The sequence below is a fragment of the Pristiophorus japonicus genome, chromosome 8, assembly GCF_044704955.1.
Source record: "Pristiophorus japonicus isolate sPriJap1 chromosome 8, sPriJap1.hap1, whole genome shotgun sequence".
Taxonomy (NCBI): Eukaryota; Metazoa; Chordata; class Chondrichthyes; family Pristiophoridae; genus Pristiophorus; species Pristiophorus japonicus.
Genome location: NC_091984.1, coordinates 83141231 through 83168959, shown reverse-complemented (window position 1 = coordinate 83168959; position 27729 = coordinate 83141231). Strand labels below are relative to the sequence as shown.

Genomic DNA, 27729 nt, shown 5'->3' with positions numbered 1-27729 from the left:
GAGAGAGAGGGGGGGTGTGTGGGGGGTGAGAGAGAGAGGGGGGGTGTGTGGGGGATGAGAGAGAGGGGGGGTGTGTGGGGGGTGAGAGAGAGAGGGGGGGTGTGTGGGGGATGAGAGAGAGGGGGGGTGTGTGGGGGATGAGAGAGAGGGGGGGTGTGTGGGGGGGGGAAGAGAGAGAGAGGGGGGGTTTGTGGGGGGTGAGAGAGAGAGAGAGGGGGATGTGTGGGCGGAGAGAGAGAGAGAGAGAGGGGGGGTGTGTGGGCGGAGAGGGAGAGAGAGAGGTGGGGGGTGTGTGGGCGGTGAGAGAGAGAGATGGGGGGGGAGAGAGAGGGGGGTGTGGGGGGGGAGAGAGAGGGGGGTGTGGGGGGGGAGAGAGAGGGGGGTGTGGAGGAGGAGGAGAGGTAGGTGGGTGGGGGGAGGAGGAGAGAAGGGGGGGGGGAGGAGGAGGGAGTGGGGGGGAGGCAGCATTTTCGGCTGGGGGAGTGATGCACTTGCGCTCGGGTAAGCGACTTCGGCTGGCTTTTGGGGAGATCTATCCTCTGGCATCTGAAGTCAAAATTGATCGAGTTACAATTTGCAAAGTCAGTCAGAACTTGGGCTGGGCAGTTCGAATTACACACTCCACAGAAAATTCAGGGTGTGGCTTATCCTCCAAAGAGGACCAATCAGCAATAGGTGCAGTGAAATTGGAGAGCCAATCACAGACAAGGTGGCCATTTTGGCAGTACAAATAGATGCATCCCCTTTTTATAAGTTTCATAAAAAGTATACGTGTATTTTTCTTGATACAGCGTTTGAATGAAAGTGCCCTTTACAAGCGTTATATATTGGTTAGTATAATAGTTGAAATTTTGTACTGTGACCACTTGAATTGTACAATTTTATATTGAGTCTAAATATAGGTTGTACCTGGAGAGAATTTGAATATGTAAAGTATAACATGGATGTATTGGTTTATGTATCTGTTACTGGTGGAAGCAATTTGAAATGATGAACTACCGATAACACACACACAAATATTATATGAAAGCACATTGGATAATGTGCCACTTTTTAGTTCCATATTGGCACCAGTGCATTAAGTATCCCAGTGATAACATTGGAAAATATTGTTGACCGAAACCGATACGGGTGATTTTTTTTTTGTGCTTGTGGGAATAGAATAACTTGTTCAAAATGTATTTTTGATCAAAATGCATGGCACAAATAGTCAGCAGCATTGGTTTGAAATATCTGAATCTAAATAGTTTGTGACTACTCAAATTCCCATTCATTTTATTCTTGAACCCTGCATTTTCACCAAACTGTAAATTGGTGTCTTCCAGTTCATGCCTTGTTTGAGATGGAGGGTGTTACATAAACACTTGGGAGGGTGAGTGGGTTGATTGAATTTAATCTTTTATAAATGCAAGGTATTAAATTTAACTTATTAATTTTATAAATTGAGGGTAGAGGTAATCTGAAAAAGATCAATGTTTCCAAAATAGCATGAACAGTGTTCAAACAATATGGATATGTTTTGTATCCATAAACAAGACATCCTTCAAATGTAAATCTACAGTGTCCTTTTTTTTACAATATATTATAGCAGTACAGGAAATAATACACTGAAGACCATTTTCAATTAAAACTTTTATGCAAACAATTCTTTCAGGCAGTTTTTTCTTTTAACCAGCTCAGCGGTGTTCCTTTGGCTGCTACTCTTGGGAGTGTTAATCCTGGTTTGGACCCTACTCTTGCTGCACTTGGACTGCCAGGAACAAACTTAAATTCACAAGTAAGTCATGTGATAGCTGTAATAGAATGAGTGCTAAAATGGTAATTGGTTGCTATTTTGACGTCATACCATATGCTGATCAATGATTCAGGTTTTACATGCTTCTGATTGAGCAAGTCTCTTAATAAGTATGTCACACCTGTTAACAAGTGATGTAATTCTTTATGGGTTACTGTGTTGCCTTGGTATTTGTGCTTTAGATCCATTGATCTTCACGAGTCTTGCTCACTTTAGCTGCTTTTTCTGCCCTTGGCAAGAGTACAACTTTACAAATCCCACTGTTCACACCTGGGCTGCTTGTTCTGTATGCCCAGGTGTGGTGAGTGGGATTTGTAAAGTTGTACTCCTGCCAAGTTAACTCATTTGGAGTAGCAGGAGGGGCATTACAGTTGTCCCCAGAATTCTCTGGGCTTTGGAAGAGGAGAATCAGCCCAGCTTCATGCTCCTTATCACTATCCATTGTCTCTTGCTAGATGGTGTGTACATTTCCTAATAGGGCAGTGCTGCTCTATAGGCATCATAGAAACATAGAAAAATAGGTGCAGGAGTAGGCCATTTGGCCCTTCGAGCCTGCACTGCCATTCACTGAGTTCATGGCCGAACATACAACTTCAGTACCCCATTCCTGCTTTCTCGCCATACCCCTTGATCTCCCTAGTCGTAAGGACTACATCTAACTCCTTTTTTAATATATTTAGTGAATTGGCCTCAACAACTTTCTGTGGTAGAGAATTCCACCGGTTCACCACTCTCTGGGTGAAGAAGTTTCTCCTCATCTCGGTCCTAAATGGCTTACCCCTTATCCTTAGACTGTGACCCCTAGTTATGTGCTTCCCCAACATTGGGAACATTCTTCCTGCATCTAACCTGTCTAAACCCGTCAGAATTTTAAACGTTTCTATGAGATCCCCTCTCATTCTTCTGAACTCCAGTGAATACAAGCCCAGTTGATCCATTCATTCTTGATATGTCCGTCACGCCATCCCGGGAATCAGTCTGGTGAACCTTCGCTGAACTCCCTCAATAGCAAGAATGTCCTTCCTAAAGTTAGGAGACCAAAACTACTCCAGGTGTGGCATCACCAAGGCCCTGTACAACTGTAGTAACACCTCCCTGCCCCTGTACTCAAATCCCCTCGCTATGAAGGCCAACATGCCATTTTCTTTCTTAACCGCCTGCTGTATCTGCATGCCAACCTTCAATGACTGATGTACCATGATACCCAGGTCTCGTTGCACCTCCCCTTTTCCTAATCTGTCACCACTCAGATAAGAGTCTGTTTTTACCACCAAAGTGGATGACCTCACATTTATCCACATTATACTTCATCTGCCATGCATTTGCCCACTCACCTAACCTATCCAAGTCACTCTGCAGCCTCATAGCATCCTCCTCGCAGCTCACACTGCCACCCAACTTAGTGTCATCCACAAATTTGGAGATACTACATTTAATCCCCTCGTCTAAATCATTAATGTACAATGTAAACAGCTGGGGCCCCAGCACAGAACCTTGCAGTACCCCCACTAGTCACTGCCTGCCATTCTGAAAAGTACCCATTTACTCCTACTCTTTGCTTCCTGTCTGCCAACCAGTTCTCAATCCACATCAGCACACTACCCCCAATCCCATGTGCTTTAACTTTGCACATTAATCTCTTGTGTGGGACCTTGTCAAAAACCTTCTGAAAGTTCAAATACACCACATCAACTGATTCTCCCTTGTCCACTCTACTGCAAACATCCTCAAAATTCCAGATTTGTCAAGCATGATTTCCCTTTCACAAATCCATGCTGACTTGGACCTATCATGTCACCTCTTTCCAAATGCGCTGCTATGACATCCTTAATAATTGATTCCATCATTTTACCCACTACCGATGTCAGGCTGACTGGTCTATAATTCCCTGTTTTCTCTCCCTCCTTTTTTAAAAAGTGGGGTTACATTGGCTACCCTCCACTCCATAGGAACTGATCTAGAGTCTATGGAATGTTGGAAAATGACACTCAATGCATCTGCTATTTCCAAGGCCACCTCCTTAAGTACTCTGGGATGCAGACCATCAGGCCCTGGGGATTTATCGGCCTTCAGTCCCATCAGTTTCCCCAACACAATTTCCTGACTAATAAGGATTTCCCTCAGTTCCTCCTCCTTATTAGACCCTCTGACCCCTTTTATATCCGGAAGGTTGTTTGTGTCCTCCTTAGTGAATACCGAACCAAAGTACTTGTTCAATTGGTCTGCCATTTCTTTGTTCCCAGAGGGAGATGGTTGCATACAATTATTTAATGTAATGTGGAAGGACATACCAAATACGTATAGGTGTATAATATAGCTCCAACTTTATGCAAGTTAGAGTTGCACACATACTGCTATTGATATATTTCTTGGAGTTCAACAGATAACTGGGCTTCAAATACTGTTCAGATTACTGGAAAATTACAGGCACTAAAAAAATTGACTAACATCAATATCACTTGGTACTAAATCCTAATAACTAAATGCAAGTAACATTTTATTATCTATAATATAAATTTAATAAGGTGCCAGTAGATATTGAAAACCAATGATGGTGAGACAGGTATCTTGTATCAAGTTTTCATGAAGTTTTCGCTTGATTGGTCCTGATTTAGTGTTCACACAAGGCTTTAATTACTAGAACGGATTTTACCAAGATTTTCAAGCAGGTCTGTACTTTGAATCTGTAAGGATTATGCTATAATTGTTACATACAACAGAGTGCATGTGAAGGACATAGTGGTTATGTTACTGGACTAGTCATTCAGAGGCCTAGAGACACGAGTTCAAATCCCACCATGAGTTCAAATCGGCAGCTGGGGAATTGTGTAAGTTCGGTTAATTAAATAAACCTGAAATAAAATGCTATCCTTAATGGTGACTATGACATTAACTGATATAACAACTCATCTGGTTCGCTAATGTCTTTGATGAAAGGAAATTTGCTGTCCTTACCCATGTGATTCCAGACCCACTGTAATGTTGTTGACTCTTGACTGCCCAAGTAAGCCACGTTGTATCAACACTGCAATGAAAAAGGGGAGGGGGCGAGGCAATGGAGGGATTTGAAATCCAGGACGAGAATTTTAAAATCGAGGTGTTGGTTACCGGGAGCCAATTACCGCGAGCACAGAGGTGAACAGGACTTGGTACGAGTTAGGACACAGGCAAAGTTTCAGCTGGGGCTTGAACGTGGGAGGTTGGCCTGGAGTGCGTTGGAATAGTCATGTCCAGAGGTAACAATGGCATAGATGAGGATTTCAGCAGCAGATGAACTGAGGCAGAGACTGAGTCTAGCTAGGTTCCAGAAGTGGAAATATGCGATCAAAGTGATGGCGCAAATATGTGGTCGGAAGCTCGTCTCGGGGACAAATTGACACCAAGTTTGTAAACAGTCTGACTCCGCCTCAGATAGATGCCAGGGAGAGGGATGGAGTCGGTGGCTTGGGAGCCGGGTTTGTGGCGGGGATTGAAGACAATGGCTTTGGTCTTCCCAATAGTTAGTTGGAGGAAATTTCTGCTCATCCAGTACTGGATGTTGGACAAGCAGTCTGACAATTTAGATACAGTGGAGGGGTTGAGCTGGGTGTTGTCAGCGTAGATGTGGAAACTGATGCTGTGTTTTTAGATGATGTCGCTGAGGGGAGCATGTCGATGAGAAATAAGAGGGGGCAAAGGATAGATCCTTGGGGGACACCAGAGGTAACGGTGCGAGAGCAGGAAGAGAAGCCATTGCAGGTGATTCTCTGGCTATGAATAGAGGGATAAGAATGAAACCAGGCGAGCATAGTCCCACCCAGCTGGACGGCGGTGGAGAGGCATTTGAGGAGGACGGTGTGGTCAATTGTGTCAAAGCTGCAGACAGGTTGAGGGGGCGAGGAAGACCTAGGCACCGGATTCGGACATGACAAAAGACACCCAACCTAATCGACCCTGCAACCCTCACTAACATTTGAGGACTTGTGCCAAAATTGAGAGAACTGACCCACAGACTAGTCAAGACAGCAGGACATAGTCATACAGAATCATACCTTTCAGCCATTGTCCCAGATGTCTCCATCACTGTCCCTGGGTGTATCCTGTCCCACCAGCGCAGGACAGATGTATCAGAGGTGGTGTCACAGTGGTATATAGTCGGGAGGGAGTGGGCCTGGGAGTCCTCAACATTGACTCTGGACCCCATAAAGTCTCGTGGCATCAGGTCAAACATGGGCATGGAAACCTCTTGCTGATTACCACCTACTACCCTCCCTCAGCTGATTAATAGTGTTGAGCATCACTTGGAAGAAGCAATGTACTCTGTACCTTGGGTACTCTGGAACTTGGAACTTCAATGATCAGCACTGAGTGACTCAGTAGCATCACTACTGACTGAGCTGGATGAGTCCTGAAGGACATAACTGCCAGACTGGGCCTGCAGCAGTTGGTGAGCGAACCAACATGAGCGGAAAAACCTACTTGACCTAGTTTTCACCAATCTACCTGTCGCAGATGCATCTGTCCATGACCATATCGGTAGGAGTGGCCACAGCGCAATCTTGTGGAGACGAAGTTCCGTCTTCAATCTGAGGGCACCCTCCATCGTGTTGTGTGGCACTACCACTGTGCTAAATGGTATATATTCAGAACAGATCTAGCAGCTCAAAACCAGGCATCCATGAGCTGCCATGGTCCTTAAGAAGCAGCAGAATTGTATTCCCCACAATTTCAAACCTTGTTCAATGAGGAGTGCAGAAGAGCATCAGGCTTACCTAAAAATTAGCTGCCAACCTGATGAAGCTACAACACTGTATGCTAAACAGCGGAAGCAGTATGCTATAGAGACAGTTAAGTGATCCCACAACCAACGGATCAAATCAAAGCTCTGCAGTCCTGCCACATCCAGTCGTGATTAATGGCGGGCAATTAAAACAAATAACGGGAGGAAGAGGCTCCATGAATATCCCCATCCTCAATGATGGCGGAGCCCAGCACGTGAGTACAAAAGACAAGGCTGTAGCGTTTGCAACCATCTTCAGCTAGAAATGTCGAGTGGATGATCCGTCTCAGCCTCCTCCTGGGGTCCCCACCATCACAGAAACCAGTCTTCAGTCAATTCGATTCACTCCACGTGATCTCAAGAAACAGCTGAGTGCCAGCATTCCCTCCAAGCTGCGCAACTATTAGCCAGTCCCACACGGGCTGGGATCGGCATTTTCAATGTTAAGTTTATAAATGGGGCTACGCAGCAAAATAAACTAGGGGCAACATTGCTGAGCACATTGGACAACGCAAAGGCTATGGGCCCCGACAACATGCTGTCTAGTGCTAAAGACTTGTGCTAGCCAGGCCACTAGCTAAGCTGATCCAGTGCGACGACAACACTGGCACCTACCTGACAATGTGGAAAATTGCCCAGGTATGTCCTGTCTGCAAAAAAGAGGACAAATCGAATCCGGCCAATTACCAGCTCATCAACCTACTCTCAAACATCAGCAAAGTGTTTGAAGAGGTCATTGACAGTTCTGTCAAACGGCACTCGCTCACCAATAACCTGTTTTTGGGTTCCGCCGGGACCACTTGGATGCAGACCTGATTATGGCCTAGGTCCAAACATGGACAAAATAGCTGAATTCCAGAGGTGACCTGAGAGTGACTGCCCTTGGCATCAAGGCAGCATTTAACTGTGTGACATCAAGGAATTGAAGTCAATGGGAATTGGGCTGGAACTGTCCACTGGCTGGAGTCATACCGAGCACAAAGGACGATAGTTGTGCTTATTGGAGGCCAGTCATCTCAGCCGCAGGACATCGCTGTAGGAGTTCCTCGGGGAATTGTTCTAGGCCCAACCATGTTCAGCTGCTTCCTCAGTGACCTTCGCTCCATCGTAACAGAAGTTGGGATATTCGCTGATTGCACAGTGCTCAGTTTCATTTGCATTTCCTCAGATAATGAAGCAGTCCACGTCCGCATGCAGAAAGACTGGGACAACATTCAGGCGTGGGCTGCTAAGTGGCAAGTGACATTCGTGCCACACCATGCCAGATAATGACTCCAACAAGAGAAAGTCTAACCACCTCCCAATGACATTCAATGGCATTACCATTGTCGAATTCCCCACCGTCAACATCCTGAGGGTCACCATTGACCAGCCACATAAATACTGTGGCTACAAGAGCAGGTCAGAGGCTGGGTATTCTGCAGCAAGTGACTCACCACCTGACACCCCAAATCCTTTCCACCATCTACAAGGCACAAGTCAGGAGCATGATGCTCTTCACTTGCCTGGATGAGTGCAGTTCCAACAACAACACAAGAAGCTCGACACCATCCAGGACAAAGCAGCCCGCTTGATTGGCATCTCATCCACCACCTTAAACAGTCACTCTTTCTACCGTTGGCACTCTATTGTCTGAAAGATGCATTGCATCAACTCACCGAGGATTCTTCAACAGCACCTTCCAAACCCACAACCTCTACCACCTAGAAGGACAAGAGCAGCAGACGCATGGAAACGACACCACCCCCAAGTTCCCCTCCAAATCACACACCATCCTAACTTGGAAATATTATGGCATTTGTTCATCGTCACTAGGTCAAAATCCTGGAACTCCCTAACAGCACGGTGGAAGGATCTTTACCACACTGACTGCAGCAGTTCAAGCTATGGCTCACAACCATCTTCATGGCAATTCGGAATGGACAATAAATGCTGGCCTTGCCAACGAAGCCCACATCCCATGAATGAAATTTTTTTTTAAATCCGACAAGCAAATGTTTGAAATCTTTAGGCCTTGATCACTTCATCCTCTTCCATTTTCTTCCCTTGAGGGTATGAAATTTAGACTCAATCTGAGGAAGTTTGAGAACCATTGATTTTATGTCTTCAACACTTCAAAAATATTTTTATCTAGTGACCAATTTAATATTCTCCAAAGCAAGTGCAGATGAGCAAGTAGCTGATTATTAAGTGGAAAGCATTGATTCTGAGACCTTTTTTGATTGCTGAATAAATGATTGAAAAGGAATTTGTGCTAAGCGCTAGAAGTAGAAATGTTCTATACTTCGTAGTTGTGAAGCCTGGAATTTATCTTAAGTTCTGCAGAGATTAATGTTGGTACCTTTTTTTATTTTTGAAGTACATGGGTAAATGTCTCTATCGTTACCATGTCTTGTTTTTTTTTATCCTCTTAGGTTACAGCGGATCAGCTTTTAAAGCTCATCACTCAAGTTGATCCAAAGTAAGTTGGATAATTGTTCTATTTTTTATTTTTGGCATAAAGGGCCCAAGTTTCCACATGATTAAAAAAACGGACGCCCCTCCGAGCTGGGCGCCCGTTTTTCGCGCCTAAAACGGCGCCGGAAAAAAAACGAGCAATTCTGGAGCGTTCTGCAGCTCCTTGTCTGCTTGGCGTGGCGCCCAGGGGGGCGGAGCCTACACTCACGCTGATTTTGTAAGTGGGAGGGGGCGGGTACTATTTAAATTAGTTTTTTTCCTGCCGGCAACGCTGTGCACGTGCGCGTTGGAGCGTTCGCGCATGCTCAGTGTGAAAAAACCATTGGCACTCGGCCATTTTTGTAGTTCTTTGTAGCTGTTTAGTTTTTGAACATTTTTTTAATAAAAGTACATTGCCATCAGCACAGAGGCTTCTTGTAGCAGTGAGAAGGGTGCAGGAAGCCTCAAAGTTGAGGCAGCCGTTTCCCGACAACCTCCCCCTTTTGCCGTCGGGAAATGGCTCCTCAATTTCTGAGGCTTCCTGCAGCCTTCTCTCTTTCCCGGCAGCCGTCTGGAACGGCTCCATCCTCTCTCCCCTCTCCTCTCTCTCCCCCCCCCCCCCCAGCGTTCGGTCGGCTCTCCTCCACCCCCCCCAGCGTTCGGTCGGCTCTCCTCCCCCCCCCCCCCCCCCCCCCCCCCCCAGCGTTCGGTCGGCTCTCCTCCCTCCCTCCCGCGTTCGGTCGGCTCTCCTCCCTCCCTCCCGCGTTCGGTCGGCTCTCCTCCCTCCCTCCCGCGTTCGGTCGGCTCTCCTCCCTCCCCCCCCGCGTTCGGTCGGCTCTCCTCCCTCCCCCCCCGCCCCGCCCGCATTCGGTCGGCTCCTCCCCGCCCCGCCCGCGTTCGGTCGGCTCCCTCCTCCCCCACCCACCCCCGGCCCGCGTTCGGTCGGTTCCCCCCCCGGCCCGATTTCGGTCGGCTCCCTCGTTTTGTGAGGCTTTCTGCACCATTCTTCCTGGCTGAAGCACTTTCACACAGGTAGGAAGATGGTTTATTTAATCTTTTCTTTGCTTATAAATGTTTATTCAGGTTGGAAATATTTGTATAAGTATAAATAAGGATTTATTGTAGAATTTAATGAGTTCCCTTCCCCCCCCCCCCCCCCCACCTCGTTCTGGACGCCTGATTTGTAACCTGCGCCTGATTTTTTAATGTGTAGAACAGGTTTTTTCAGTTCTACAAAAATCTTCACTTGCTCCATTCTACTTTAGTTTGGAGTACATTTTCACTGTGGAAACTTTCAAATCAGGCGTCAGTGGCCGGACACGCCCCCTTTTGAAGAAAAAAATTCTGTTCCAAAGTAGAACTGTCCTACCTGACTAGAACTGCAGGAAAAAAAAATGTGGAGAATTGCAAATTCTAAGATAGTCCGTTCTCCATCAGTTGCTCCTAAAAATCAGGCGCAAATCATGTGGAAACTTGGACCCAATATGTTTTCTGTACATACCAGTTGATCAATTAAGTGAGGGGAAGTCATCAAGCCTGCCTGCGCCTTGTTTGTTTCACTTTCAAATGCATAGGATAATTTCCTGTGTAGCTTTTGGGGAAAAAAAGCAATGGCTTCCCCAGTTGCCATAGTGGGTAAAGTCCGCTGTAGTTCTATGCCATGAAAGAATATTCCAGGTTAAATTCTTGGTCTGTGAAAGTAGTAAGATTACTGCAGTTGGCCTCCATGCCCTTATATTAGGGAAGAGAAAAATATTGGTACTTTCAAGAGAAATTTGAAATTGAAACTTGTTATTTTTCTCCTTCATATTAATCAGGAGGTATATTCCATATTTTTCAAAAGGCACAGTGGTACATAGAGGTTAGAGTATAGTCCACTAACAATTGCATCAAAGCTGATCTGCTTGAAAAAGGGTAAACATCAGTAGTCTGATTTATGAATTAAGCGATTAACCATTTTCCCAGCTAGATTGCCATGAGGAGATAGCACTGTCCAAACTCATTAGCTGGAGCATGATGTGGCCTTCCTGGTACTCCAGAAACTGAATCATAGAAATTTACAGCAGAGAAGGAGGCCACTTGACCCATCGTGTCCATGTCGGCCGATGAGCTATCCCGCCTAATCCCACTTTCCAGCTCTTTGTCTGTAATCCTGTAGGTTACGGCACATCAACTGCATATCCAAGTACTTTATAAATGCTATGAGGGTTTCTGCCTCTACCACTCTTTCAGACAGTGAATTACAGACCCCCACCACCCTCTGGGTGGAAAAAAAAATTCTCAAATCCCCTCAATCTCCTACCAATTACTTTAAATCTGTCTTCTGGTTATTGACCCCTCTGCTAAGGGCAAATAGGTCCTTCCTGTCCACTCTTAACTAGGTTAGGCCCCTCATAATTTTATACACCTCAATTGGGTCTCTCCTCAGCCTCGTCTGTTCCAAAGAAAACAACCCCAGCCTATCCACTCTTGCCTCATAGCTAAAAATCTCCTCCTGTACCCTCTCTAGTGCAATCACATCTTTCCTGTAATGTGGTGACCAGAACTGCAAGCAGTATTCTAGCTGTGGCCTAACTAGTGTTTTATACAGTTCAAGCATAACCTCCCTGCTCTTATATTCTATGCCTCGGCTAATAAAGGCAAGTATCCCGTATGCCTTCTTAACCACTTGCTACCTTCAGGGATCTGTGGATATGCACTCCAAGGTCCCTCTGTTCCTCTACATCTACACTTATCTGTGTCCTACCATTTATTGTGTGTTCCCTTGCCTTGTTAGCCCTCTCCAAATGCCTTACTTCACACTTCTCCGGATTGAATTTCCTTTCCAAAGCCAACAAAGAACGACTTTAAAAAAAAAAATAGAAAGGGATGATAAATTATGAAAGTAAACTAGCACGAAATATAAAAACAGATAGTAAGAGTTTCTACAGATAAACAAAATGGAAAAAAATGGCTACAGTAAATATTGGTACCCTGGAGGATCCAAGACTGGGCAATGGGGAAATGGCAGAGACTTTGAACAAATACTTTATCGGTCTTGATGGTAGAAGACACTAAAAACATCCAATAGTGGATAATTAAGGGGCTATAGGGAGGGAGGAACTAAATACAATCACTATCACTAAAGAAGTAGTACTCGGTTAGATAATGGGACTAAAGTCCCCTGGACCTGATGGCTTACATCCTAGGGTCCTAAAAGAAATGGCTGCAGAGATAGTGGATGCATTGGTTGTAATCTACCAAAATTCCCTGGATTCTAGGGAGGTCCCCACCAATTGGCAGATGTAACGCCCCTATTTAAAAAAGGAGGCAGATAGAAAGCAGGAAAACTATAGACCGATTAGCCTAACATCTATAGATTGGTAAAATGCTGGAGTCTTATTATTAAGGAAGCAGTAGCAGGACATTTGGAACAGTAAAATTCAATTAAGCAGAGTCAGCATGGTTTTCTGAAAGAAATCATTTTTGACAAATTTGCTGGAGTAGTTTGAGGTTGTAACGGGCAGGGTGATAAGGGGTGACCAGTGGATGTGGTGTATTTGGATTTCCAAAAGGCATTTGATAAGGTGCCACATAAAAGGTTACTGCATAAGATAAAAATTCACGGGGTTGGGGGTAATATATTAACATGAATAGAGGATTGGCTAACTAACAGAAAACAGTGTGTTGGGATAAATGGGTAATTTTCAGTTTGGCAAACAGTAACTGGGATCAGTGCTGGGTAGTTATTTACAATCTATATTAATGACTTGGATGAAGGGACCGAGTGTAATATAGCCAAGTTTGCTGATGATACAAAGATGGGTGGGAAAGCAAATTGTGAGGAAGATGCAAAAAAATCTGCAAAGGGATATCGATAGGCTAGGTGAGTGGGCAAAAATTTGGCAGATTGATTACAATGTGAGGTTATCCACTTTGGCAAAAAAAATAGAAATGCAAATTATAATTTAAATAGAGAAAAATTGCAAAGTGCTGCATTACAGAGACACCTGGGGGTCCTTGTGCATGAAACATAAAAGGTTAGTGTGCAGGTACAGCAAGTAATCAGGAAGGCAAATGGAATGTTGGCCTTTATGGAAAGGGGATAGAGTATAAAAGCAGAGAAGTCCCGCTACAACTATACAGGGTATTGGTGAGGCCACACCCTGGAGTACTGCGTACAGTTTTAGTCTCCTTATTTAAGGACGGATAGACTTGCAATGGAGGCTGTTCAGAGTAGGTTCCACTCGGTTGGTTCCGGAGATGAGTGGGTTGACTTATGAAGGTAGGTTGGGCCTATATTCTCTGGAGTTAAGAATGAGAGGTGATCTTATCGAAATATATAAGATAATGAGGGGGCTCGACAAGGTAGATGCAGAGAGGTTACATGGGGGAAACTAAAACTAGGGGGCATAGTCTCAGAATAAGGGGCCACCCATTTAAAACTGAGATGAGGCGGAATTTCTTTCGAGGCTTGTAAATCTGTGGAATTCTCTGCCCCAGAGAACTGTGGAGGCTGGGTCTTTGAATATATTTAAGGCTGAGATAGACAGATTTTTGAGCGATAATGGAATAAAGGGTAAGAGCATAAGAAATGGGAACAGCAGTAGGCCATACGGCCCCTCGAGCCTGCTCCGCCATTCAATAAGATCATGGCTGATCTGATCATGGACTCGGCTCCACTTCCCCGCCTGCTCCCCATAACCCCTTATCCCCATATCATTTAAGAAACTGGTCTCTTTCTGAATTAAATTTATTCAATGTCTCAGCTTTCTGAGGCAGCGAATTCCACAGATTTACAACCCTCTGAGAAGAAATTTCTCCTCATCTGTTTTAAATGGGCGGCCCCTATTCTAAGATCATGCCCTCTAGTTCTAGTCTCCCCCATCAGTGGAAACATCCTCTTTGCATCCACCTTGTCAAGCCCTCTCAAAATCTTATACGTTTCAATATGATCACCTCTCATTCTTCTGAATTCCAATGAGTAGAGGCCCAACCTACTCAACCTTTCCTCATAAGTCAACCCCCTCATCCCCAGAATCAACCTAGTGAACCTTCTCTAAACTGCCTCCAAAGCAAGTATATCCTTTCGTGAATGTGGAAACCAAAACTGCATGCAGTATTCCAGATGTGGCTTCACCAATACCTTGTATAGCTGTAGCAAGACTTACCTGCTTTTATACTCCATCTCTTTTGCAATAAAGGTCAAGATACCATTGGCCTTCCTGATCACTTGCTGTACCTGCATACTATCCTTCTGTGTTTCATGCACAAGTACCCCCAGGTCCCGCTTTACTGCGGCACTTTGCAATCTTTCTCCATTTAAATAATAACTTGCTCTTTGATTTTTTTTTTTCCTGCCAAAGTGCATGACCTCACACTTGCCAACATTTTACTCCATCTGCCAAATTGTTGCCCACTCACTTAGCCTGTCTTTGTCCTTTTGCAGATTTTTTGTGTCCTCCTCACACATTGCTTTTCCTCCCATTTTTGTATCGTCAGCAAACTTGGCTATGTTACACTCAGTCCCTTCTTCCAAGTTGTTTATATAGATTGTAGATAGTTGGGGTCCCAGCACTGATCCCTGCGGCACCCCACTAGTTACTGGTTGCCAACCAGAGAATGAACCATTTATCCTGACTCTCTGTTACTTAGCCAATCCTCTATCCATGCTATTATATTACCCCCAATCCGGTGAACTTTTATCTTGTGCAGTAACCTTTTATGTGGCACCTTGTCAAATGCCTTGCTATGGGGAGCGGGCAGAGAAGTGGAGCTGAGTCCATGATCAGATCAGTCATGATCTTATTAAATGGTGGAGCAGGCTCGAGGGGTCAAATGGCCTACTGCTCCTATTTCTTATGTTCGTTCATATTTGTCACTGTTCTGCCCACCTGACCTGTCTATTGATGCCTTCCTGCAGTCTACAGGTTTCTTCTTCATTATCAACCACACAACCAATTTTTGTATCATCTGTAAACTCCTTAATCATACCCTCTACATTCAAGTTTAAATCATTGATAAAACCACAAAAAGCAAGAGCCCTGCGGAACCCACTGGAAACAGCCTTCCAGTCACAGAAACACCCGTCGACCACTGACCCTTTGCTTCCTGCCTCTGAGCCAATTTTGGATCCAACTTGCCACTTTTCCCTGGATCCCATGGACTTTTACTTTTGTGGCCAGTCTGCCAGGTGGGACCTTATCAAAAGCCTTGCTAAAATCCATATACAGTACATCAAACACACTACCCTCATCAACCCTCCTTATTACGTCCCCAAAAAATCAAATCGTTAGTCAGACATGACCTTCCTTTAACAAATCCGTGCTGACTCTCCTTGATTAATCCATGTCACATTTGGCTGCTAAAGAATTAACTGTTCTGGTCCAGATCTATATGTTGCCTGGAAAATCTTTCCTGGCCAATTAAATGAAGGCACTGCCCCATCTAATTAGTTTCCCATCTTCCCTTACGTGTGTGTAAGTAAGGTGCTGTATGTAATCTTTATTCGAATCTGATTTTCGGATAGAAGATGTTTGTCTTGAACTGCACTGTATACATTCATTTTTCCAGGTTAAACCATGCTGCTGGTGCCATCGTGAGTCCAGCCCTGAAACCTGACACCTCTTCGAAGGACATAGAAGAAGCAATGAAAAGGGTGAAAGAAGCACAGTCGCTGATCTCAGCGGCTATAGAAACTGGTAATACTTTTTTTAATGTTATCTTACTTCTAATCTTGGTTATATTTATACAGCTTAGACATAAAATAGTCGAGTGGGACTAAAGTGCTGTGGAGCCAAGCTCACCTTGTGTTCACTTTTGTATAATGAGTTTAGAAGTGATTGGATCAGTATCCATATTGTGCTAATTATGTAAAACAAAAAGGCTTGACGCAATTTCAAGTTGCAACTGCAGAATTTTTTTAAAAGCACAACTGTGGCATAAGTCGGTAGAAATCTGAAAGATTTTATTGGTTTTTTTTGTGAATTGTGAGGAACAATTTTTTTTCAAATGCGTAAATTAATTTTCTCATCAAAACTGAGGTACCCTCATCTTGACAGTAATAAGTACATGGCAGCATTACAGTGCTAGTCTCGTCTCACAAGCAGTACATTAATGAACTCTTGTATTATTCAATATAGCAGTTAGATATCTTGAAAACAGGCATTTATTCAATATTTTATTAACTGACAACTCTTGTATGTCAGGCTACATTGGCATAGGCTATTCAGATTGCTATTTTGTGAATGGTGTGCACCATTACAGCTGATGGTAACAACTATGCAACAGAAATGGCCATTTTATAACATCCAAGTATGGGGTGTTTGGCTATTTCTGAGGTCACCATTTAAAGTTTAGCAGGCAGTATAAAATGAGCAGGGATGTCAGATTAGACTTAAAACTGATTTCCATTTTTGACGCAGATTTTAAATTGAAACTTGGGAAAATCAGGTCAGTTTCCCTTCACTCAGTGGAATGCTGCAGTCGAAATTCACCCAAGTTATTCTGAATGATGCAAAGAGCAATATTTTGGATTAATTCTAATATTGCAATGGATTTGGTATTGGTTTTTGTGTTTTTCTAAGAAAACAAATCTCTCATACCAAACTTGTATTTACTTTCTATGGGGAGAAAAAAGGAGGCAAAATATGTTGCTAGTGTTGAACGAAGTATCTGCTCTCCTATTTTTTTTTAAAGCATAGCAGCAGTGGCTTTATTGTATATTTTGTTCTTGAATTCTGCCAATTATTTGTTTTTTAAAATTTCAGACAAAAAGGATGACAAAAGGAAACATTCTAGATCAAGGTCTCGTTCACGCAGGCGGCGGTCCCGTTCCCGGTCAAGGCACAGGTGAGAACAAGGATGATAATTTGAACAAGTGAATTGACACATTGTGACAACTTAAGAAATCTCATGTAATGTGACTTGTTGCCCATTTACTGAAATTTGCATAAACTCCAGGGCAGTGAAAATGCTGTCTTCTAAATTACAAGCTTCCTGCATTACAATAAGGACTACGTTCCAAAAGTACTTAATTGGCTGTAAAGCGCTTTGAGACGTCCAGTGGTTGTGAAAGGCGCTATATAAGTCCAAGTCATTCTTTCTTTAAATGGTTTTCCTTACTGATCATATATACAAAATTTGAAATGTTTGACCTGCAGTAACTTGGGACTAGCCAAAATAGTCTTTCTTTGTATTATTGGGAAAATTAAGTACAAAGAAAAGTACAGCACAGAATATGTAGGAAATATGACGTCATTATTAGTTCTTGGGAATGGCATATTTTTTTCTATCCTGATGTCAACCGGACCACCCATCTCCTAATCCTGCCTAACATAAAGGCCCAGATCCTCTAACAATTCTGCATCCCCCTCCCCTCCCCCCACAAGTTTTGCGAAGTTCCTTTAAGCCCTGCCGTGTTCTTGATTAACAGGTGGGTAATCAAATAAAGAAATCAAGCAAAATCAGAATAAGAAATGATGAGTACCAAGAATTGCCAATTACAATATTAATGATTTCAAGACATGATAGTGGATGGATCGGCTTCTATCTGAATACATTCCGAGGAGTGATTATTCTTGATGCATGAGCTAAGGGGACATGGTTGGCCCTGTTGATTGTAAGGCTCTAGATTAACATGAAATTTGATGGTCCATTTTCTGTTTTAGCTGGACGTGCGAGTTGTTCAAATTGTATCACCCCCCAACTTTCAACCCATCCGTTTGCCAAATTTGCTTAGTGTGATTTAGCAGCCTAGAATGTTCAAAATGGTGAATCTATAAAAACTACAAAAACAATTCCAAGAAACCTTAATAGAAAGTTAATTATCTCTGGTTTGGAAATAGTCTGGCCAGAACTCATCTGTCCTTCCCCCGAACATTACAGAAATCTGTCAGTCAAGTTATTATTTAAATGGAGAAAGATTGCAACGTGCTGCAGGACCGAGGGGTACTTGTGCATGAAACACAAAAGGATAGTATGCAGGTACAGCAAGTGATCAGGAAGGCCAATCTTGGCCTTTATTGCAAAGGGATATGGAGTATAAAAGCAGGGAAGTCTTACTACAGCTATGCAAAGTTTTGGTGAGGCTACACCTGGAATACTGCGTGCAGTTTTGGTTTCCATATTTACGAAAGGATACACTTGCTTTGGAGGCAGTTCAGAGCAGGTTCACTAGGTTGATTCTGGAGATGAGAGGGTTGACTTATGAGGAAAGGTTGAGTAGGTTGGGCCTCTATTCATTGGAATTCAGAAGAATGAGAGGTGATCTTATCGAAAGGTATAAGATTATGAGGGGGCTTGACAAGGTGGATGCAGAGAGGATGTTTCCACTGATGGGGGAGACTAGAACTAGGGGCCTAATCTTCGAATAAGGGGCTGCCCATTTAAAACTGAGATGAAGGGGAATTTCTTCTCTCTAAGGGTTGTAAGTCTAGAATTTGCTGCCTCAGAGAGTTGTGGAAGCTGAGTCATTGAATAAATTTAAGACAGAGATGGACAGTTTCTTAACTGATAAGGGGTTATAGGGAGCGAGCAGGGAAGTGGACCTGAGTCCATGATCGGATCAGCCGTGATCTTATTGAATGGTGGAGCAGGCTCGGGGCCATATGGCTTACTCTTGCACCTATTTCTTACGTTCTTAGGTTCTCTGCACAGCTGATAACTGATCTGAGTGTTTCCAGCAATTTCTGTTTTTGTGACTAGTTAAAGCCTTCCTTCAGCCCAGCAATGCATTGAGTTATCCTAGGTGCATATGATCTCCATTTGGTCCTTTCACTATGGGAGAGACTCCTAGGCATGATTACGAGTGGTGACAATCCAGATTCAATATCCTTGACGGGTCGGGAAGTGTTTGATACTTTTTTCTCTCTCTCTCATTCCTCCTCCTATATTGTATCTTTCATTATTCATGAGCATTGAACGGCTCCTAAGTTGCAGACTGTTTTAATTCTGATGGAGGGTATGGTGCGGTTAGTTGCATAATAATGTCAGCATTTATTGGTTGCACTGAATTCTCTTGGTCATTCTATTGATAGTTTGGCAAGTTACATTGTATCCAATTTCCCTTGTGTGGAGCCCTTGACTTGAGGGAGAGCCTGCCATTTCCCTCATTGGATGAATTTAATTAATGATGTTTCAAGGGGCGAATATGATTCCTGGAGAAAGAATGAATGGAAGAGGATAAGGAGGAAGATATTGGTGTGCTTAAGAATGGTAAAGCAAGACACTAATGTTAGGTTTGTTGAGGACAACACTCAGAGGGTGCAGGACATTTTGAGGGCGGGGGGGGGGGAAAGGGGGAACAGCCAGAAGCCGTGGTCCATGTGGGAATCAATGACCTAAGAAGGAACAAGGTTGAGGTCCTGCAGTCAGTTTCAGGGGCTCGGGGGGGAAATTAAGGAACTGGCCCTCAAAGGTAGTAATCTCTAGATTGCTCCCAGTGCCACGTGCCAGTGAGTATAGGAATAGTCGGATAAGAAAGGCTAATACGTGGCTGAAGAAATGATGCAGGAGGGAGCACTTTGGATTCTTGGGACATTGGGATAGATTGCACCTCAGCAGAGCTGGGCCCAAGATCCTTGTGGGAAGGTTAACTGGGGGGGGGGGGTTAAACTAATTTGTTAGAGGGGTGGACACCACAATGAAACATTAGAAAGGAGAAACAAAGTGTGCAGAGGACTGGGAGAGACACGAGTAAAGAATAGATCAGAAATAAGAGGGATTAGGTAGGGGGCAAATACGAGGCAGTCTAAGATAGGTTTGGAGTGCATGTCTGTAAATGCACGTAGTGTGGTAAATAAGAACATAACAAATAGAATCAGGAGTATGCCATAGGGCCCCTCGAGCCTGCTCCGCCAATCAATAAGATCATGGCTGATCTGATCATGGACTCGGCTCCACTTCCCTGCCCTCTCCCCATAACTCCCTATCCCCTTATCGTTTAAGAAACTGTTTATTTCTGTCTTAAATTTATTTAATGTTCAGCTTAAATTTATTTAATGTCTGAGGCAGCGAATTCCATTGATTCCACAACCCTCAGAGAAGAAATTTCTCCTCATCTCAGTTCTAAATGGGCAGCCCCTTATTCTAAGATCATGCCCTCTAGTTCTCGTCTCCCCCACCAATGGAAACATCCTCTTTGCAGCCCCCTCAATCTTACACGTTTCGCTAAGATCACCTCTCATTCTTCTGAATTCCAATGAGGCCTAACCTACTCAACCTTTCCTCATAAGTTAACCCCCTCATCCCCGGAATCAGCCTTGTGAACCTTCTCTGAACTGCCTCCAAAGGAAGCTTTTCCTTTCGTAAATTATGGAAACCAAAACTGTACGTATTATTCCAGGTGTGGCCTCACCAATACCCTGTACAGCTGTAACAAGACTTCCCTGCTTTTATACTCCATCCCCTTTGCAATAAAGGCCAAGATTCCATTGGCCTTCCTGATCACTTGCTGTACCTGCATACTATTCTTCTGTGTTTCATGCACAAGTACCCCCAGGTCCCGCTGTACTACAGCAATTTGCAATCTTTTTCCATTTAAATAATAACCTGCTCTTTGATTTTTTTTTCTGCCAAAGTGCATGACCTCACACTTTCCAACATTATATTCCATCTGTCAAATTTTTGCCCACTCACTTAGCCTCTCTGTCCTTTTGCAGCTTTTTTATGTACTCCCCACACACTGCTTTTCCTCCCATCTTTGTATCGTCAGCAAACTTGGCTACGTTCCACTCAATCCCTTCTTCCAAGTCGTTCATATAGATTGTAAATAGTTGGGGTCCCTGCACTGATCCCTGAGGCACCCTACTCGTTACTGATTGCCAACCAGAGAATGAACCATTTATCCCGACTCTCCGTTTTCTGTTTGTTAGCCAATCTTCTATCCATACTAATAGATTACCCCCAACCCTGTGAACTTTTATCTTGTGCAGTAACCTTTTGTGTGGCACCTTGTCAGATGCCTTCTGAAAGTCCAGATACATCGCATCTACTAGTTCCCTTTATCACCCTGTTCGTTAGATCCTCAAAGAACTCCAGCAAATTTGTCAAACATGACTTCCCCATCATAAATCCATGCTGACTCTGCCTGACCAAATTTTGCTTTTCCAAATGTCCTGTTACTGCTTCTTTAATAATGGACTCCAACATTTTCCCAACCACAGGCTAACTGGTCTATAGTTTCCTGCTTTTTGTCTGTTTCATTTTTTGAATAGGGATGTTAAGGTTGGTGAATTGCAGGCACAAGACACCACATGGGACTATGATATAGTGGCAATAACTGCGACCTGGCTCAAAGAAGGCGGGAATTGAGAACTTAATATTCCTGGCTACAAGGTGTTCAGAAACGATAGGGAAGGGGAGAAAAAAAGGAGGCAGTATTGATCAGAGAAATTATTATAGCGCTAGAGTGGGATGGTGTAGATGAGTCAGACATAATCTATTTTTTTTTAAATCTATACAAATTACATCCACTTTTTCTCTCCTTTATTCTCTGATACTATTTCAAATAATTCTGTAATCGAAGCACAATCTGCCCTTTAGAAATCTTTGCAGACTAGCCCTGATGAACTTGCATTTCATCCTGTATGTAGACAGTAGTTAGCCTATATCTTGCTGGCTTATCACTATCTTACTTGGAAGAGTGTCGTGCCATGCTACCTTTCAACAGTGCCTCTGCTATTTCTTTCCTAACTTCCTTGGATCCTCGCATGTAAAACCCTCAGGTGATTGGTATGCCTTCTATTTGAGTAACTTCTTTAATACAGTTTCTCTTTAAACAGTGCCCTCCATTAACTGTTCTAAATGTGTTTTTCGTTTTAAATTTCATCTTGTTTTTCTATTCTTCCACAGAACCCCAGCCTTCAATGTATTCCCTTTTTTTTTCTTTACTGGAATATACTTTGTACTCTGGTTATTTTATAATTAAGCAAGTTTCACTTCAAAGACCCTTCACATCGTAGCACTGCAGCTAACGTGGCTTTTGCTGCAACACCTGTTTGTCATTTGCAGTCGCATCATTTGGAGGACTTAGCTTGTACTTTATAACCTGTTTTAAGAGTACTGGTTACTAGTTTCTGGTTGTGTCTTTAATTTTTTTTTAAATGATGGGAGATATATTTAAATTAGCATGTTTTGTTGAGTACTTAATGGTGTGTGTTTTTCCAGACGTTCCAGGAGCAGATCTAGACGGCGTTCACATTCAAAGTCTAGGAGCAGGCGACGAACTCGAAGTCCGAGAAGAAGACGGTCGCGCTCAAGAGAGCGAAGGAGATCTAGAAGTATATCAAAAGCGAGGTTTGTTACAGCTTTCTTTCAGTGTGTGTTTTTGGTATTTATATAAGCCTTTGTTGCAATTTTTCTGGTCTCTGCCACAAAATTAACATGAAAGTTACGTAGAGCTACTTTTGAGCATTACTTTTATATTTCCTTAGGGAGAAAAAGAAGGAAGAGAAGAAAAGATCAAAAACACCCCCCAAAAGCTACAGCACAGCCAGGCGGTCTCGCAGCCCTAGCAGGTATGCATGCAAGTGGTGCACTTTACAAGCAAACTTTTATGTTTTGGAAATGTGGGGCGAGGAGAAAGAAGATAGGGTTGCATTTCTTTCTCCAGCTTAGGTCATTTCTAGTGGATGCAGCATTCGTCACTTGGTAGGCTGGAGACAGAGGACCTCATTATTCAGTAGACCACTACGAAGTGTATTAGAACTTCAAACGGAAAATAGGAAAATCAAGGCAAAGATCTTGTGTTTCATTGCTGTATGACATAGCACATTGAAGCACCAAATGTGATGTATTGTTTGGTGTGTATCTACATCTATTTTTCACCTAGAAGCTGGATTTTAAAATTTTCAAGTCAAATGTATATTTAAAAGGAAAAGACCATTCACCTGAATTGCCATATTTTCCTAAACCTTGTAAAATGATTTGTGCAGTCACAGGTGTCTTTGTCCCCTCTGCTATTTAACTTTCATTAAGGGCCAGCATTTTATATCTTTTTTTTTGATGCAAGGATTCACTGTAGTGATGCTGAAACTGTTTCACAGCAGCCTAAATGAGTGAAATTCATTTTGCCAGCTGGGTATTGAAATTTGGACCTGTTATTTTTCCTAGACTAACTTTGTGATGCTCTGTAACGCAAGTTATGCCTTTTTTTTAAAACTGTTGCGAGAACTTTTGACAGTTTTTAAAAACTATAAACTGTGGGAGCAAAGGAGAACGATGCAAATTATATTTTACAGTATACTATCTGGGTCTATATGTTAGTTCATATAAATGCAGGGTGATTATGTAAGAGTAATGGAATACCATAATTAAAAAGTTCCCTTTTACTTTGACAGAGACAGAGAGCGAGAGCGAGAAAGAGAACGAGAACGAAGGCGTAGAAGAAGTAGGACTATTTCAAGGTCCCCTAAGAAGTCAAGGTCACCTAAGCGTAAACTGTCACGGTCACCATCCCCTAGAAGGTAAATGTTTGATACATGGACTGTTTTTAATTACTACTGTTCATGAACCATTTCTGTATAATACATGTAAATATATCGCAATGGGTGTTGGAACATTTTTATCACAGTGAACAAGTTCTCCGGATCAATTTCATCAATTACCTTCATAATAAAACTTCATTGAGATCAACTGATATTCTAGGGTTGCAATTTAGTTCTGTAGTAGCATTGTTGATTGAGTTAAAGTTTTGTAGTAACACTTCAGCACATGATTTAGGCTGACACTTCAGTCCTGTATTGGAGGGTGCGATCTTTCAAATGAAAGATTAGACTAAGGCCCTGTTTTTTTTTTTAAACTATGTCTCCTCTGTTCTCTTCCAGAGAAAAGCCCAACTTTTTAACTCGTCAACTTTTCCTTGTCTTGAATTGTAAGATAGAACTTTAACTTGTTTGAAGATGTTGACCAATTTATTTTTCAGGCACAAGAAAGAAAAGAAGAAGGACAAAGACAGAGACCGAAGCAGAGAAGTAGAGGAAAGGGAGAGATCAGCTAGCAAAAAGAAGAAGAGCAAAGACAAAGAGCGAGAGAAGGAGAGGGAGAAAAAGGCAGAGAGTGAAAAAGGAGATGTGAAGGTAAATCTTTAGTTATATAAAGTAAAATCTCCCTATTGAATTGTACAAATCTTCAGTTTCCTACTCCTTTTTATGCAGGTTACAAGAGATTATGATGAAGAAGAACAAGGATATGACAGTGAAAAAGAAAGGAAGGAAGAACAACGAGTTTCTGAATCTGGAATGTCCCCAAAACTGAAAGAGTTAGTGCAAGCAAGTGACAAGGGAAGTACAGATATTGTTAAAGAGTCAAAGGTCAATGGCGACGATCACCATGAAGAAGACATGGACATGAGTGAATAAATTTAGTAAAAGCTGATTTATATTCCTAATGTGAAGTGATTATTTTTAGCAGTGCTTTCTGTCGGAATTGAAGTGTCGCCCTTCTATTATATTTTCTACAATTACAGAAAGTGGTGACCTTGGCACCTGCCTTGTTTGACACAGTTTGTGAAAGAGGTGTACAGATAACTTGGTTCAGGAAGTGAAACTGCACTTCTTATAGCATCAGATTGGTGTGCCAGTAAGAAGCTTTTTCTGAAATGTATGCAGGGATCTCCTTTGACAAGAGTAGGAACCTCAGTAATGTGTATTTTTTGTTTAAAAAGACTCAACCAATACTGATGTAGATAGTTACATATTCTATGAGCCTTGTGACTAGATATGAGTTCATGTAGTTTACTGTTTATTTGGCTTTCTTAGTTTTAAGTGGCTTTGTCTGCTTTTTGTATGTAGCTCTACTAAATAACGTACTTTGATATTCCCTGCTCTTCAACTTATCACTTGTGTATCGCCCACTGTTCTCAAAATAAAGGGCATCTGCACAAACTGGATTTAATGTGCAAAGTCTTGTGAGGAAAATAGTTTTCTTTACCTTGAGACTGACAAGTGTCAGTTTAGCAATTTTGACTGCAGTATGTGCCATGGTCTTGTACAGTTTATGAAAACAATTTCTGTTTTACATGTGAGCTTTGATAATAAAAGCTATTTTAAAGCCTGGTTCAGATCCTGCTCATTATTTTCAATTAGAGCTTGTGTAGCCAGGTCTTCAAGAAGGTGTTCAATGTTTTGTAAAAACTTGAATTCAAATGTAGCAGATCTGGAATTGAGAATAATTTGTGAATCTGCTGTGAAAGTATATTGCAATTTTCATATTTAAACCAGCTATAAATAAAGGTAATTTTAATGAAGTTTCTTTCCTCTTGTGCCTACTTTGTTCATTTCCAAGCTGCAGCTGGAGGAACAAAATGGCCTGGCCCACAGACATCTCCAAAGCCAATTCTGATGCTCATTTTCTATTCCTGAAGGTGTGAGCTAACAGCTACGGTACAGTTCTGACTTCCAGTACCTTTTGGAGGCATCATACCCAGCCTGATTATGCCCTAGATGCTATCCATATATGCTCACTTCCAGGAGGAGTGACGAGGCAGGATTTTCCCCCTCCCAAACTCTGGGTGCTGATGCCAGTTGTAGCACCATAGCCATGACTGAGGTTGAAAATGCAATACAGACCAGAAATTGAATTTGAGACTTCCTGATTTATACTTGGCTCTAAGTTGCTGATATTTAAGGCGCTGCCTCCCCTGTGGTCAAATTGCCTGATAGACTTGCACATGAAAAGCTACTTAAGTAAGTTACAGGAGGGTAACTTGTGGCTGTGGAATAATTTCCCAGCAGGAATAAGCACCTGAAAGAGGAAGGAGAAGCTACTCAGCGAAAAATTAATCCAAAGAAAAATTTTAAGAATGTAAAAATGTTACCATCCTATTAAAGTTGGATTTTCAGAATTTAACACCTCATTTTCTGATTTCCCCTATCCAGATTATCTGTGAAAGAACTGAGCTGCTTTCAGCATGCCTACACAGCTTGGTCCTTTTTACTGATGTCCATTATCTTATCTTGCCTCTTCTAATAAGTATGATATGATCCAATCACTAGTGTTGGAGGCAAATTATTTTTTTGATTCACAGCTTTTGACTGCTGCTGAAGGCATGGATCTACCCCTGCAAAAGAGATATTGTCTATTGACTTGCAAAAGTAGTGATTGATCAAGAATTGTTTTTATCATTGCTAATTTTGCCAATATTAAACTTAAACCAGCAAGAAAATCTGAGGAATATTTTTCAAAGTATGCCTACTTTTATAGAAGAAAATAGTACACACAATTAAGATTTGTAGACTTGGAAACTTTTACGTAGCCTAAAAGGAGTCTGGGAATCTACGCTAATGAGCGATGTCCATTTCCCTAGTCTACTGTTTTTCCAGAACCACTAAGTTGTGCCTCCTTCCCAGCAGTTTTAGCAAAAATAAATTTCTTTAGACTTGCGTTCTCAAAAATACATATTTTTCTAAATGAACAGCAGAAGCACCATTCGGCCCAACAAACTTGTCTCCTTTTCAGGCATCTTCTCTCCCTAATCTCTTAATCTATCCTCTCTCCAGAAAAAGACTTGCATTTATATGGTGCCGTTCATGACCAATTAAGTACTTTTGAAGTGTAGTCACTTGTAATGTAGGAAACACAGCAGCCAGTTTGCGCACAGCAAGCTCCCGCAAACAGCACTGCAATAATGACCAGATAATCTTGTTTTATTGATGTTGCTTGAGGGATAAATAACTCCCCTGCTTTTCTTCGAAATAGTGCCATAGAATATTTTATGTTGACCTGAGAGCAGATGGGGCCTTGTTTTAATGTCTCCTCCAAAAGACGGCACCTTTGACAGTGCAGTGCTCCCTCAATACTACAGTGGAGTGGCAGCCTACATTTTTGTGCTCCAGTCTTGAGTGGGACTTAAACCTTCTGACTCAGAGCCAAGGATGCTACCAGCTGAGTCACTGCTGACATAAGACGTCTAAATATTTCTTGATCCATTTTACAACTTGTTTTGGTGGCCCTCTCTGGTAACTTGTTCCACAATTTGATTACCTCTTGGGTGAAATTTAGTTAGCTTGACCTCCCTTTTGGTTTTTTGCCCCCGGTATTTGAACCCTAGATCAATATTCTTCATGCTAGATTTCAAGTAAGTCATAGGCTTGGGTTTTTGCAATTTTGCCTGTTTCCGGGCGCAAATCGTGGAGATATTTTCTTTTAGCACCAGAGCGTGCAACTTTTGCCAAATGAAAATTCACGACAGGCGTTAGCACTAACTCCGGCGTTGCACCACAGAATTTGCAAAAGTTCTGACCATTTTTTAAAAATCAGCCATTCTACGCATGCGCTAATTTAAAAAAAATTCTCGTGCTTCTGGTCTGTCCGTTCGCAAACGCTAATGCAGAGAATGACCGAATGCATGCGCAGCTCACCCGGGGCTGAATCAGCCAGTTTACTTTTTGATTTTCATGATGGAGGAGGACAGCAGCAGGCAGCATACGAGGAGATTCAGCCCAGAGGCAAATGTGGCTCTAGTGGGGGCAATGGAGTGTAGGTGGCCTGAATTGTACAGGGGGGTGGATGTAGACCCCTCCCATCAGTTTTTAACAAAATCTGGAGGGAAACGGCCTCCGACACAAAGGACTGCAACACAGTGCCAGAAGAAATTCAAAGATCATTCGAGGGCTGTTGGAGTACAATTTTTATTGATGCACTCCTTCATTACTTAAATTGTAAATCTGGCACACTTCGCCATGAATGATTTTTACACATTACGATTACTTTGAGATCTCAAAAGATGTTTCTGCATTTTGATGACCTGATTAACCACGTG

The 27729-nt window shown here is 42.7% G+C and overlaps 1 protein-coding gene across 3 annotated transcripts in view; it reads left to right on the top strand.

Moving 5' to 3' along the window:
• srsf11 (serine and arginine rich splicing factor 11) overlaps positions 1–25024 on the top strand; it is a 38987-nt gene extending 13963 nt beyond the window's left edge. For 2 of the 3 annotated variants that reach the window (XM_070886981.1, XM_070886983.1), the window contains 9 exons: positions 1655–1777; positions 8969–9015; positions 15543–15670; positions 16739–16820; positions 22137–22265; positions 22403–22486; positions 23309–23434; positions 23893–24046; positions 24125–25024. In XM_070886981.1, coding sequence (XP_070743082.1) covers positions 1655–1777; positions 8969–9015; positions 15543–15670; positions 16739–16820; positions 22137–22265; positions 22403–22486; positions 23309–23434; positions 23893–24046; positions 24125–24328 — 1077 coding nt within the window. In that variant the 3' untranslated portion in view covers positions 24329–25024. The remainder of the gene's footprint in view (positions 1–1654; positions 1778–8968; positions 9016–15542; positions 15671–16738; positions 16821–22136; positions 22266–22402; positions 22487–23308; positions 23435–23892; positions 24047–24124) is intronic. The other variant, XM_070886982.1, reaches the window with a different exon arrangement.
• Positions 25025–27729: the final 2705 nt, after the last annotated feature.